The sequence below is a fragment of the Lacerta agilis genome, chromosome 1 (assembly GCF_009819535.1).
Source record: "Lacerta agilis isolate rLacAgi1 chromosome 1, rLacAgi1.pri, whole genome shotgun sequence".
In the NCBI taxonomy this organism is placed as follows: Eukaryota; Metazoa; Chordata; class Lepidosauria; order Squamata; family Lacertidae; genus Lacerta; species Lacerta agilis.
This window is the reverse complement of record NC_046312.1, coordinates 117,105,039-117,118,343: the sequence shown is the minus strand read 5'-3', so window position 1 is coordinate 117,118,343 and position 13,305 is coordinate 117,105,039. Positions and strand designations below refer to the sequence as shown.

Genomic DNA, 13,305 nt, shown 5'->3' with positions numbered 1-13,305 from the left:
GGTGGTTGTAGCCTCTCCTTCTCCTTGCCCATTCTCCAGCAGCCGTTATGAGCTGCTCAATGGAGGAGGCCCAAAGTGGAGGCCATGGAGATGCCATGGAAAGGCTGCAGTATGCTCCCCCGCAGCGGCAGTCTGTGCTAGCTATCAGTGATGGAAGTTGGAGCTCGAGGCATTTGGAGTGTATCAGGTTGGGAAAGCCCGATCTAGGTATTGTAGCACCTGCCTCAACACAAAATATATTCCCTTGAAAGGGGATTGTGCCAACTGGCAGCTGAATGTTTTTAAGCCTGCAAGAATGACGTTCTTGTTCAAGAACAACAATAACTCTTCCCTTCAAATTCCTCCCCTTTGGACGTTATCTGCTCCCATCCTTAGCCAAGCTGCACTTACCCCCTTTCCGCCCCCGCTATTCAACCTCTGCCCCACCCTGCTCCTCAGTTGAAATGTAGATCGTAAAATTCCTTCTCGGAGATCTTGCCTAGTTTGCCGTGCTCCTCTGTCAAATGCCATTGACCTGGACGGCACTGAAGAAATAGAGGATAATCATGCTAAATAGAGCAACCTTTCATAAATTCACTGTTGATGAAACCCACAGAAAGAGATTTATCTAGCAAGACACATAAACGGCAACGCTAGAGTTTTATTACAATATTTTATTATGTGTCTCTGTAAGGGAAAGACCAACAACCATATAAAAGCTTACAAAGATGGTTAACCTCCAACACTATGAATGTGTTAATGTGACAAAAGAAGCTCACGATTCTGCATCTTTATTGACTTTTACAGAGGGAAGGAAGAAAAGCCCTCAGCAATGGCCTACCAACGATACGACTTTTGATGAGAGACATTTGCAATTGTTGTCAAGCCTTGATGTTTTAACGCAAGCCAATAAACCTGGCTTGCGGATTTAGAAGTGAAAAAAATAATAATCACACAACTAGCACCATCACATTAATCTTTTTACACTTCCCTAATTTTAGTGGTCTTGACCAGCAATGACAGGAAAGTATAGGAGCACCCGGTTAAAATAAAAAATAAAAATCACACAATGCAGTCCAGCAATAAAATTATATTAGTCTGTTGACACTAGGGGCATTCACTTCTTCAGATGGAGTGTAATCTGTTCATCAATAATCAGTACAGAAACATAACCACCTGACCAGATGTATTCATTGGTTCCAACATCTTTTGAGTTGGTTTTCTTGGTGTGAATCATCAAACTCATCCCAGTTTCTGTCCATGTTGAGGTAGTTGAAACGGGGAATTCTTTCTAGCTTTATGAACTGCATCTTATATTGGAGGGCAAACTTGGATGCTGGAATCCGTCAGTGCTTGATTGGTGGGCAAGCATTCAATTAAAATTACAGTTTTGAGTGTTGAAGTTGTAATGTAGCACCATGGAGATACTGTTTGGAGGGTTTTATTTTTCCAATTTTGGTGAAAGAAAAACAGAGCAGAAGGGATTTTGTTGCATGTTGTGTAAAGAGCAAAATAAGAAAATGGTATTTTTTTAATGTCAATTTATCTCTTTCCTCCCTCTCTTCAGAATTTTGTTTTTGTTTTTTGCAAATAAATAACTGGGATACAGTTGATTTGACTCTTAATAGCTGACAAGGTTAAGACAAGAAGAGCAAAGATGGGAGTGTGAATTTGTTTGTTGGGGTTCGGAATGAGCACGATTCTCGGGTTTATAAGAAGCAAACCGGGCCAATGTCCACACCAAATTCTTGATTGGGAGCGCCGATATCGAAGGGTGCGATATCTATCACCGGCAACCGCATTGTCTTGCGTGTTCTGTACTCGAAGACTGTTCGACCCCATTCATCAGTGTGTTTCTGTGAAATGCAAAGCAGAAAGTGCTTTTTAAAAAGTTTGATTAGAGACACTTTGGATTAACATCTATCAGGCTCTTCCACGGTGAAGGAGGAAGTATGAGCGACCCATTGTGATTCTTTCCCCCAGACTTCTGAGTCGTATGTGAGGGAGAAAATGTACCGTATTTTTCGCTCCATAAGACACATTTTTTTTCACCTAAAAAGTAAGGGGACATATCTGTGCGTCTTATGGAGCGAATTGTGGTCCCTGGAGCTGAATTGCCCAGGGGCCAAAAGAGGATCATGCTTTTTATTTTACAAAGAGAAAAGAGGTGTTGAAAGGACCCCGCTCAGCAGCTGATCAGCAAGAGATCGGGAGAGAGATAAGAGTTCAGCCCCGCCCCCTTGCCCAGGCCTCCATTGTTGAATGCGCTGCAGAGGGAGGTTGCTTGTTTCCCCAGCAACATGTGACTGGCTGATTAGATTATCTGTCTGGAAACTGTAGAAAAGGCTCCCTTTCCTTTAGAAGCTGCAGAAATGTGAGTTGAACCCCATAAAAACGGGGCTTTTCCTCTTTGCTTTTCCCCCTTTGCGAAAGGAGCTTTGCTTCCCCCCCCCCTTTGCAAAAAAGCTGCAAAACCTTTAGCTGATCCTCAAAAAACCAGGGCTTTTCCCTTTGCAAAGAAAGCTGCAAAACATTTAGCTGATCCTCCCAAAAACTAGGGCTTTTAGAGGAGGAAAACCATAAAAAAATTTCTTGTTTCCTCCTCTAAAAATGAGGTGCGCCCTATGGTCCGGTGCGCCATATGGAGCGAAAAATACTGTATATTATTATTATTAGCAGTAGTATTAATCATCAGCAAGTAGAATTCAGGGCATACTGCCTTTGATAAAGGAAGTAGCACACAACCACCCTGACTTGTAGTCATTGATAGCCTTGCCATTCCCATTGATAGCCTTATCCATCAGTCCAACCTGATCTGGGGGTAGCTCACTGGTCACTGGTCACTCAGTGAAGAGGATGAGATGTCTATACGTAACTATATGTGTGGAAGCCTGAATCAAAGTTTCTGCCATCCTGCTAGCAAGCATTGCACCAAAGTTTTACTTCCACTTCTCACTCTTTTGATCAGCTTCTCTATAGTCAGCTAGGGAAAATGCAAAAGTTCTTCTGCGCTATAAAACCCAATCGAACGCTATAACTATAAATTTAAGGCTCTTTAAAAAGCACAGGATTAGGAGTGAGCACAGGTTTGCGAAACCAAAATTTCATAATGGAACAATGAGCCGAATCTCAATTTTGTTTCGCAGTGCTGGGATTCTGTTTACTTACAGTGCAGCCATCTTCCAGGACAGTGTATGTGAACTTGCTGTTTCCCTCCGCTTTGATTTCGCTGTCGGTAGAACTCATCATCTTCAGGGCTCTCTTCACATTCCCACTGGCCTCGTCCATGTAAGCTATACTGTTTTTGCAGTGGTAGGTGATATTCTGAGACGCTCGGCTAGAAAGAATTCTGAGGAACGCCAGCTGGACATCTGCAACTTCTTCTGGAAGATCTGGGTCTCCGTAGCTGAACTGTGGTGCAAACACAAAAGGCTTTTTTGTTGTAGACTGTTGTAGACTGCAAAGGCAGTCGGTGCACCAAATCCAAAGCCATGCTGGGCTCTTGCCACAAGGTGGGAAGAGTTTACCCCATTTTTTAATGACCACCACCCCATCACCACCATTGGAAACAATGGAGAGGAAATAAAAGTGAAAAAACGATACCAGCTCCAGAGCTGGCAAATGTTGTTCCCTGATTTTTTTGGACGGTGTATCAACAAACTGGAAAGGCTATGGATCTTTCCAATCAATGTCTTCGCCCAGTACACCCCCCCCCCCTTTTAAATTCGAGAGTATAAATTTGGAAATATAGATAGATACCCATGCACGTAACATTATATTTTAAAATATCAAAAAATATCAGCACTACCAGTGCAATAAACATCTGATAAAAATGGCAAGGGCCATGGAAGTTGCTGTGGTGGTTGGGAGAGAAGAGAATTTTTTTTTTTCCATTTCAATAGAAATGGATACAGAATTAGCTTTCTTGAGAAGCAATTGAATTACACTCTCCAGTCAAGGTTTGCTTGTCCAAATAATTATAATAATATTAATGATGATGATAATGATGATGATGATGGTAATAATAATAATAATTCATACCCCACCCATCTGGCTGGGTTTCCCCAGGCACTCTGGGCGGCTCCCAACAGAATATTAAAAACACAATAAAGCATCAAACATTAAAAACTTCCCTAAACAGGGCTGCCTTCAGATGTCTTCTAAAAGTCAGATAGCTGTTTATTTCCTTGACATCTGGTGGGAGGCCGTTCCACAGGGTGGGTGCCACTACTAAGAAGGCCCTCTGCCTGGTTCCCTGTAACCTCACTTGTTGTAGCGAGGGAACCGCCAGGAGGCCCTCGGTGCTGGACCGCAGTGTCTGGGCTGAACAATGGCGGTGGAGATGCATTGTTCTTCTTACCTGGAAGCCTCCATTCATAGACTCTCCAAACCAAATATGTTTCTTTTCGGGTCCTGGGCTTGTCCACCAGTTCTTCTTTGGAACACTCATAGGATTAGCACTGATGCATGTCTCCCCAGTTTCCATATTGCAGTATACTTTAATGGCGTCCAATTTGCAACCTTGGTTGGGGTCGATCCAGTACTCCCCTAAAGTGACAAAGCAAAGGGGCATTCTTTAACCTGGATGCCAAAGGCTTCTGCTGCCTTGTGGGGTTACTTTGGGAACAATGCAAACCTAAAATGATAACATTACTCTACACTTATATGTTCATTTGCTGAATCATATTTAGTACTAGTTACAGGTAGGTAGCCGTGTTGGTCTGCCATAGTCAAAATGAGCTTTCGTGTGCATGCACACTTCTTCAGATACCATGCACACGAAAGCTCATACCAAGAACAAACTTAGTTGGTCTCTAAGGTGCTACTGGAAGGAATTTTTTATTTTATTTTGTTTTGACATATTTAGTACTGTTAATCTTTACACTTCCTTCAAAGTCTAATTTAACTGAATAACAGCTACACATCCCCCTGACACATTTCTTCATTATCAGGCACATCAAGCACTTTGGTAACAACAACAACAACACCCCGCCAATCTGACTGGGTTGCCCCAGCCACTCTGGCCACCTTCCAGCATATACAGAAACAGAATAAAACACCAAACATTATAGGTTATAGTTATAAGATCCCAAGCCCTATTATTTCCACAATTTGCCTGCAATCCAGCCCTGAAACTATTCCAGACTTGGAGCTAATGTAGTTAATTCCCTCCTGTTGTGGCTAATAAGGGCAGGTGCAGGAATCAGCGACTAGTCGGTCCCTCCTTCTCCCCTCTTCATGGAAATTTATAATATGATTACATTGAGCATTACATTGTGCAGCATCATTTGCTGTCATTGATTAAGAAATGCATAGTGTGCCAAAGGAGCATCACATTTTATATTACTAGTCTTTACCAGAAAGAGAGGGGAAAGTGATATATGGGGCACGGGGCAGGGACAGTTCTGTGTCCCCCGTGATGCCCATTTCTTTCCTTGAGACTGCATATTTTGCACTGACTTCTCTATGACCTAAATCAGAATAGAAATGAACATACCACTCTTAAATTCAGGGTGGCAGAACTTCAGATCTCTGCAGTTCCGAGCTGGGTTCTTCCGTGAGCCATCGGGGCTAATGATGTTTTCGATTTGGTTGTTGATTGACTTCAGTGATGTTAAAACATCGCTCATGACTATTTTGTCCTCATCTGGCTGGTCTCTGTAGTAGGATGGTCCTTTTTCAAGGTTCTCTGGGCCACCACCTCCACAGCATGGACCAGGAGCTCCAGGTTGACCAGGAGGCCCTGGAGGACCACCATGACCTGCAGGACCCTACAAAATAAAACAAGCCCTGCCCATAACTCAAAAATGCACATGTACCTTAGTCCACCTGTACACTCAATGAAAAGGACCCGTCAGTGTTCCTGGCACTTTTAGCCTTGTGCTGCAAGACACCATACTCATAATCTCCACAGAGGGTTGGACTCAATCCTTTAGTCAAGCTTATCTTTGATCTGGTCTTGTATGTGGCAATTTCAGTGGCATGAGGTAAAATTTTTCATAGTTGAACAGTTAGGGCCAGAGACGCCAGCTTGTGAAGGAGATTGAGGTGGGCAGATACTTTCTGGGCTTTGGAAAGTAGGTGCCAGGCCTCTGATGGGATGTTGGAGTCCTCCTGCCTCCCTCCCAAATCCGGACAGACTTTGGAAAGGTGGTAAAAAGGCTCTTGAACCCTGTTGGAGCATCGTGCCTCCCTCCCTAAGCCGGGCAGAAACTTCCTGAGCTTTGGGAAGGAGGCGATAGAGTTTAATACTTTAATACGCTTATTTACTGGGAACATTTAGGGGACTGGCCTAGTCTCCCTAGTCCACTAACCACATGCCACTGGGGTATTTAGATAGGAAATGTTTCAGACTAGTCCTCTCCCCAGTGATATTTCGGTCCATAACTGTGCCTTGTTCAGTGTCACCCAGTAGTAACAGCAGATATAATAATCATTATCATTTTATTTTATTTTATTCAGGGCCATCTTACCCATAGGCACCAGTGGTGCAGGGCAACCGGGCGCTGGCTCTCAGGGTCGCCAGGCCAAGAGTCCGGGGCCGAGATTTTGAGTCTGGGGATTGGGAAGAGCCGACAGCCACTGCTGAGCAGAGCAGAGCCCGTCAGAGCACCGCAGCTCTTCTGCTGCGGGTGAGCGAGGCGCTGAGGCAGCCGGCCGGTCCTGCCCTCCTGTGCGCCTGGGATTGGCGGGCCGCTGAGAGGCCCTCCCAGCGCACACTGCTCACACGAAGCGCCCGGCTTCGCTCAGCCGCCACCGCCACCGCCTCGGGCTCAACTGTTGTTACACTTGACTGCTGTTGTGCTGGGCTCTGTCAACAACTTTGGGGTCCCCTCCTAAAAACAGGCCAACAACTTTGGGCAACCTGTGTGTGTGTGTGTGTGTGTGTGTGTGCGCCGGGCGGATCTTTGCACCCCGGCACCACATATGCTTAAGACTCCCCTGATTTTATTCTATTAACCATTCTATTTCATCGTCATACTGATGAAATACGCACTACGCAGGAACCTCCTGTCACCTGGCTTGAGCTTTACGAGCAACAAATCTAAATAAATCTGAATAGTGAGGCCAGCTGGGTAGACACCTTCACTTTCACTGTAACTGGCTGTGCATGTGGCCAGTTGTAGGGAGGCAGCTGTCTGTTTAGTGCCACCTACTTTCCACACTCAGGATTGGGTGCCATAACTGTGGCCATGCCTCAGGTACAGCTCTCATAAGGAAAAGACATTCGCCTGAAATTTAGCATGGTCAGGCTAAAGTCTGCAGCTTTTATTTTTACCACTCTTTATTGAGAAGTGCTGTTCAGATCCCTTTGGGCACAAACTTGATCTCCCTTCTTGTGAAGTCTTGTGCTAGGTTCCCGGACTGTATGGAGACTAGCTTTCAAGATGATGCTTCTCACTTTTCATTATCCCAAAGAGATCTGATTCCCTTACCGGAGCGCCAGATTCGCCTCTGCTTCCACGAGGACCTGGAGGGCCAATGGGACCTGGGTAGCCACTTGTACCATCTTTTCCAGGTGGACCATTTGGACCAGGGGGGCCCTAAACAGAAGAAGAAGAAGAAGAAGAAGAAGAAGAAGAAGAAGAAGAAGAAGAAGAAGAAGAAGAAGAAGAAGAAGAAGAAAGTTAGTTCTCTCTCATCCGTCTAGCCATAATTTGAGCATGCATTCAGCTTGGACAGATTCAAAAGGTTACTTACTCTTGCACCAGCAGGTCCTGGGCTTCCACTTGGACCTTGGGGACCCAATCCACCCTGTCAAAAAAAAAAGAATGACGTAGACCTAGTAAAATCCATTTTTTACATTCTTTTCTTTACATTGGAACACCTGTATTGTTGCATTCACTACAAAATCTGGCAATCCACAGAAGATGAATATATATATACAGCTATTAGGCATGCAAGTTAACTGGAACATCAAACTCCAAAGGTAGAACCTCTCTAAATACCAGATGCATGACATCAGGCATGGGGCAAGTAAGGGTGGGGCTTCAAAAGAACAAACTGGGAGCTTAAAGCGAAATCCTGATTGTTCATTTGCTGCAGCAAGGCATGCTCCTCCTGCCCATCCAGCTGAGATGGATGGATTTATGCCTTGCTCCAGGAGTGGGAAAGCAGTTCCCATAGGATAGAACTTCTCCCTTACAGCACTGCTCTTCAAATCTCTGAAAACTAGATGTTTGCAAAAGGGCTTTCCGACAGTTCTGTGCTGCACTTTGATGTCCCGCAAACCAGGGCTTCAAAGTGCAGCATCACCTGACACCATCATGACCTCATGTGAATGGCAGGGGGGTGGCTTTGCATAGCTGTCAAATGTGGCCCACTGGGGTGGGGAGACAACAATCTTAGCTTGACAGCCAGAAAAAGATCCCCACCTCTGAGCTATTACACTGGTAGGGTCAAATATAAATAAAATGCTTCTCTATTTTCATTATTAGTTTTGTATGGGACCATAAGCCATGGTTTAGAAGCTAAATGTTCTCAGAATTAAATACAATTTGAACGCTTCCATTCTAGAATATAGATGGTACCAGTGGCTTTAAAGGTAGATAACTCAGGAATTATCTATTGATTTCAGCAATGGCTCCATTGATCAAAGAAAATTAGCTGAACTTAAGTCCTATTGAAATCAATGACACTTCAGTTAATTGTGACATATGTTTTACATGGATTTCAAGGATGCTTAAGTACAACAAACTTTCTCTGGCTTAGAGCCATTGTGCATATGTGGTATCAGAAAACTGGAATGCCATTTTAATTTCTTTGTTGTTTTGAATGTGACCTAACCATTAATGAGTGGTCTACAAATGCCAGTAACAAAATAGTAGGGAGTTTCTCTCATGCACTGCTTCCAAGGATATGGGGATATCCCAAAAGGTTCAACTTTACTCCTACAAAAATGAAATAATTATATTCCAGAGTGATATTGCTAGGCATGTTTCCTCCATGAAACATAATGAAGGCTCAGGAAACAGAGTGGTAAATTCCAGAAGGCCTCCAAAATCACTCCTGGTTTCCTCCGCCAAAACAATAAATTGAAAATGAGTTGGTGGATAATCCAGGCACTGTAGTGATCATTTGTGATATTTTTCGTTCTTGTAAAAGTTAAATATTGTGCTTAACTTTGGGGTCATGAAGCGAATCCAGAATTTCCCCCCTCTTACACAAGGAAGGCAGGAGAATTCTGCAAACTTACACTAGGACCAGGGGGTCCGGGGTTACCAGGGAATCCTCGATGGCCCTTCATCCCATTGCTGCCACGTTCACCGGCTTCACCTTTGTCACCACGTGCACCCGCAGGGCCCTTTTAGAAGCATATTGACAAAGAGTTTTCATAAGAGTACACTTGGGTTTAATGAGAACTAGTAACATACAAAGTTCTGAAGCAGAGACTTACAGGAGCACCACGGGCACCGGCAGGGCCAACGGGGCCGACTGGACCAGCAGGTCCCTGTAACAAACAACAACATAGGATTACATCTAGGCTGAGCATCGATTTTCTGGATACAAACTGGATGTGCCACAAAACAAAGAACATTCACATCTCAGCTATTAGGCTCCCAAATATGTGATCAAACATAATGAGCAAATATTAACTTCAATGACTTTGATTGTCAAAAACATGTATGCTCAGGGCTTTTTTCAGCCAGAACTAACTGGAACTCAGCTCCGGCACCTCTCAGGTGGGTGCCATTGCCATTATAAAAGAGAAAGGAGGTATTCATGGTGAGTTCCGGCACCTCTTGTTCTAGAAAAATAGCATTTTGTATGCAGTATAGTTTTTCACAGTGCACTCAGATCATGTTGGTGTATGCCCCTGGAGTTAACGGAGTGGTTTCTCATCGGCAAAAATGGCGGTAGGTCGTTGAAGAAATCAAATTCAAGTTGTTTCAGTGGAGGAAATTCTGTTCTAGAGCATTAGAGTATGAAACATGGTCACCTCCCACTGTTTTCAGCATTTCAAAGGAAATGACATTACAATTAACTAAATCATTTTGAAAATCCCTGGTTACAGATAGTCTATTCCAGGCATGTCCAACAGGTAGATCGTGATCTACTGGTAGATCACTGGACGTCTGCGGTAGATCACTGGTAGATCATTGGCTCCCCCCAAAGAAGCTGAACAACTGTGGCTCCCCTAAAAAAAAGTTCAACGTTTTACCTCCTCTCTGAAAAAAATCAACTGCCAGTAGATCACTGACAGTTTTTTAACTATGTGAGTAGATCGCAGTCTCTTGGGAGTTGGCCACCCCTGGTCTATTCTGTTTTGGTATGCAATGATTATTATTATTTATTATTATTATTATTATTATTATTATTATTATTATTATTATTATTAATTATTATTATGCAATTGCTAGATAGTGGGGTCGACTCGAAACAATTCGCCCAAAGAAAATCCACTGAACGGGCAAGCTAAATCTCTTGGGAAAGGTGTCTTCCTCTCTGTGGTATTGCTGATGGGTTCCCCCCTTCCTTGTGGTGTCAGACAGAGGTGGGAAAAGTATGGCATACTGTTAATACCCTGCTAGTTTACTATCACATAGATGCTAGTAAGGCAACATAGGAGTCAGCATTGTTTTCACACTTACTGGATGTCCTCTCTCGCCTGATTTCCCAGCTGGACCAGTATTACCTGGGGGACCCACATGACCCGGAGCCCCTGGCAGACCAGGAGAACCATTTTCACCACGATCACCCTGAGGAGACAACAAATGGCCAATGTGAGGAATTCATTTAATTTTCTAAATGACCATAAACCCAGTCAAATGCTATTACAGTGGTACCTTGGTTCCTGAACAGCTTAGTTGACAAACAAATTGGCTCCCGAACGCCACAAACCCGGAAGTAAGTTTTCTGGTTTGTGAACGTTTTCCGGAAGCCGGCCATCCATTTCGGCTGTTGGCATTGTTTCTGGGGTCAATCGGCCAATCAGAAGCTGCGCCTTGGTTTGAGAACGTTTTGGAAGTCGAATGGATTGAGTTCAAGAACCAAGGTATTGATTAGGACTAGCAGTAGCAACCACAATCACTGGGATCTGAAGGAGCACACATGACCGTGATGGTTAGGTCGCTTCTCACCTTTGGTCCTGAAGACCCATCACGACCTGGTAAACCATCTGATCCAGGGTTACCCTGAGAAACATGGGAGAAAGAAGGCTTTAAATGTAAGTATAAAAAGATTGAAGCAAAGGGAGAAACTGGATTTCTTAAAAGAAATCCTTTAACATTTAGGAAATATTTAGCTCGGGAGTTCTATTTCTACCAAGAGTTTAACTTTGAAATTAAGCTGCTGCTGCTTTTCTGAGATTTCTCACTCATTAAGGGATTTCCCACACATCACACATGAAGAAGAATGCGGCACCACATACTGATATGCATGCCCGAACAGGGAATCACAAATTAAACTTCCATGCTATCTGTGACACAATGCTCTTTGTTGAATCTAGTCTTATGTTCAGCTGTGAGTCTGAATTAAACCATAATTATGTGAAGAGAAACCAAGCATAAAGATGGGCAAACAAGCCTTTAACAGCTAGGCATAGACCAGTTTGGAGAGGTTCCTTCACTGGTCTGCTTGGAGTCCCTGCCCCCAGGAGGCCGGCTGTTACAGCTGAATGGCCCCAGGGGTGCAAGATGAGCCGTGCTAAAGTCAAGCAAGAGCCGCTCAGACACAGCAGAGGAAGCTTGTCCAGCTCTCCCCTCAACCCACGTGACAGCAACAAATGGGTCTCCCAGGAAGTAAGGACCTTTGTCTTTTATAGTAATCAAATTCAAAGAAATTAAGCAATGCACATGCATGGGTGCAAACCAGTGTCCAGCTTCCTACAGAAGGAAAACCAAGTCTTCCCTAGTCTCTGTAATAGGATGTACAACAGGATGTTCGAATGAGGCTAATTTGTCTCATTTTAGGTGGGCAAAATTTCTACATGTAGTGTGTGCTTATCCCTAGGATAGAACTAAGATGAAATTCTTTCCATACATCTCTGCCTGGTTCTCCGGGTGCTCCATTTAGGCCAGATGGACCTGGTGGACCTTGAGGTCCTCGTTCTCCTGGGTTACCATTGGATCCTGGTTTGCCATCTTCACCCTGCAATGGAAAAAAACAGGTGGATTAATGACACACTGACATAAAAAAAAACCAACCCTGCTAAATGTGAGATATTGTAGGCATGAAGAAGTTAAGACCAGAGAGTTCTGTTCCTAGACTCAGCTAGGTCAAACCCCTTCTCCTTGAGGGAAAAAGTGAAGCTGCTTCTTTTCCTATTCCTCACTCTATCTTCTCACTATGTCATCCACCAGGATGGACAGATCTGAACTTGCATGTTCGAAACTATATGCTGTATTAGGCACCCAAGAGTAATCTACCTGTGTTCTCCTTGCTGCTTCATGGAACAATGCATGGATCAGACCTTAGGAGTTAGTAAGTAAAGCTTTTAAATTTACTTAAGGGCGTGTGGTCTGTTCATTGCTAGAGGGGTAGAGAGGTGGCAAGAGCTTTAAAGCAATGGGATATGCAAAAGGGCTTAATAACATTTCTGCCCATCACAAGCAAACTCCAAAACTACCGGGGGGGGGGAACCTCCCATTCCCTTGACACAGGCTAATTATGCCAGCTTGCAGCCATCTTGAAAGCTGCTGGCTAGTCAAAAGCTGCCCACATGGGGCTGACCCAGCCACTTCCTGCCTCCAGCAGTATTGCATTGTGTCTGTCAGTAAATAATTAAGCTTGTTCCTCCTTGGACTCTATTCAGTGAAGGCAAGTGATTGCTACCATGTCTCCCACCACCCTGACCATCACTGACATAATGTCACCTTATGTTACTGCAAAACTGCTGATACTGACACTAAAATGGAATTATGTGTTTTTTTTAACTCTGGAGGAAATCACTGATCAGAATGTAATACACTTACTCGATGGAACTGGAGACTTTTCCACAAAACAGTTCCCTCACACATTTCTTTACAAAGTTCACACACATACATATCACTTCAAGACCTAATTTCTTTTTTAAAAGTTTGTTCTGTTAAATAACTTGGAGAATGGAAAATAACGGGATAGTGTCTTACCTTTCCGCCAGGTGCGCCATTGGCACCAGATGGACCTCTCGGGCCGGGCAACCCTACAGAACCACGTTGCCCTGGTACGCCACCCAATCCTGAAGGACCTGGAAAACCCTATGAAGATAAATACAGAAACAAAGTTGTTTATGGGATTTATTCACGTATTGTATTTACCACCCTGGACAATTAACTTTCCCCCCAGACCAACAAATGCAGATGCAGAAAATGGCATTTGAGGCTTACTGAGATATGTGAAGCTTGG

The 13,305-nt window shown here is 43.9% G+C and overlaps 1 protein-coding gene across 1 annotated transcript in view; it reads right to left on the bottom strand.

Annotated features, from left to right (window-relative positions):
- Positions 1 to 635: 635 nt before the first annotated feature.
- The window catches only part of COL3A1 (collagen type III alpha 1 chain), a 96,080-nt gene continuing 83,410 nt past the window's right edge, over positions 636 to 13,305 (bottom strand). The window contains exons 40-51 of the mRNA XM_033168574.1: positions 13,050 to 13,157; positions 11,962 to 12,069; positions 11,061 to 11,114; positions 10,572 to 10,679; positions 9,377 to 9,430; positions 9,176 to 9,283; positions 7,681 to 7,734; positions 7,416 to 7,523; positions 5,477 to 5,750; positions 4,340 to 4,527; positions 3,148 to 3,390; positions 636 to 1,835 (exon numbers count right to left, since the gene is read on the bottom strand). Coding sequence (XP_033024465.1) covers positions 1,689 to 1,835; positions 3,148 to 3,390; positions 4,340 to 4,527; positions 5,477 to 5,750; positions 7,416 to 7,523; positions 7,681 to 7,734; positions 9,176 to 9,283; positions 9,377 to 9,430; positions 10,572 to 10,679; positions 11,061 to 11,114; positions 11,962 to 12,069; positions 13,050 to 13,157 — 1,554 coding nt within the window. The 3' untranslated portion in view covers positions 636 to 1,688. The remainder of the gene's footprint in view (positions 1,836 to 3,147; positions 3,391 to 4,339; positions 4,528 to 5,476; positions 5,751 to 7,415; positions 7,524 to 7,680; positions 7,735 to 9,175; positions 9,284 to 9,376; positions 9,431 to 10,571; positions 10,680 to 11,060; positions 11,115 to 11,961; positions 12,070 to 13,049; positions 13,158 to 13,305) is intronic.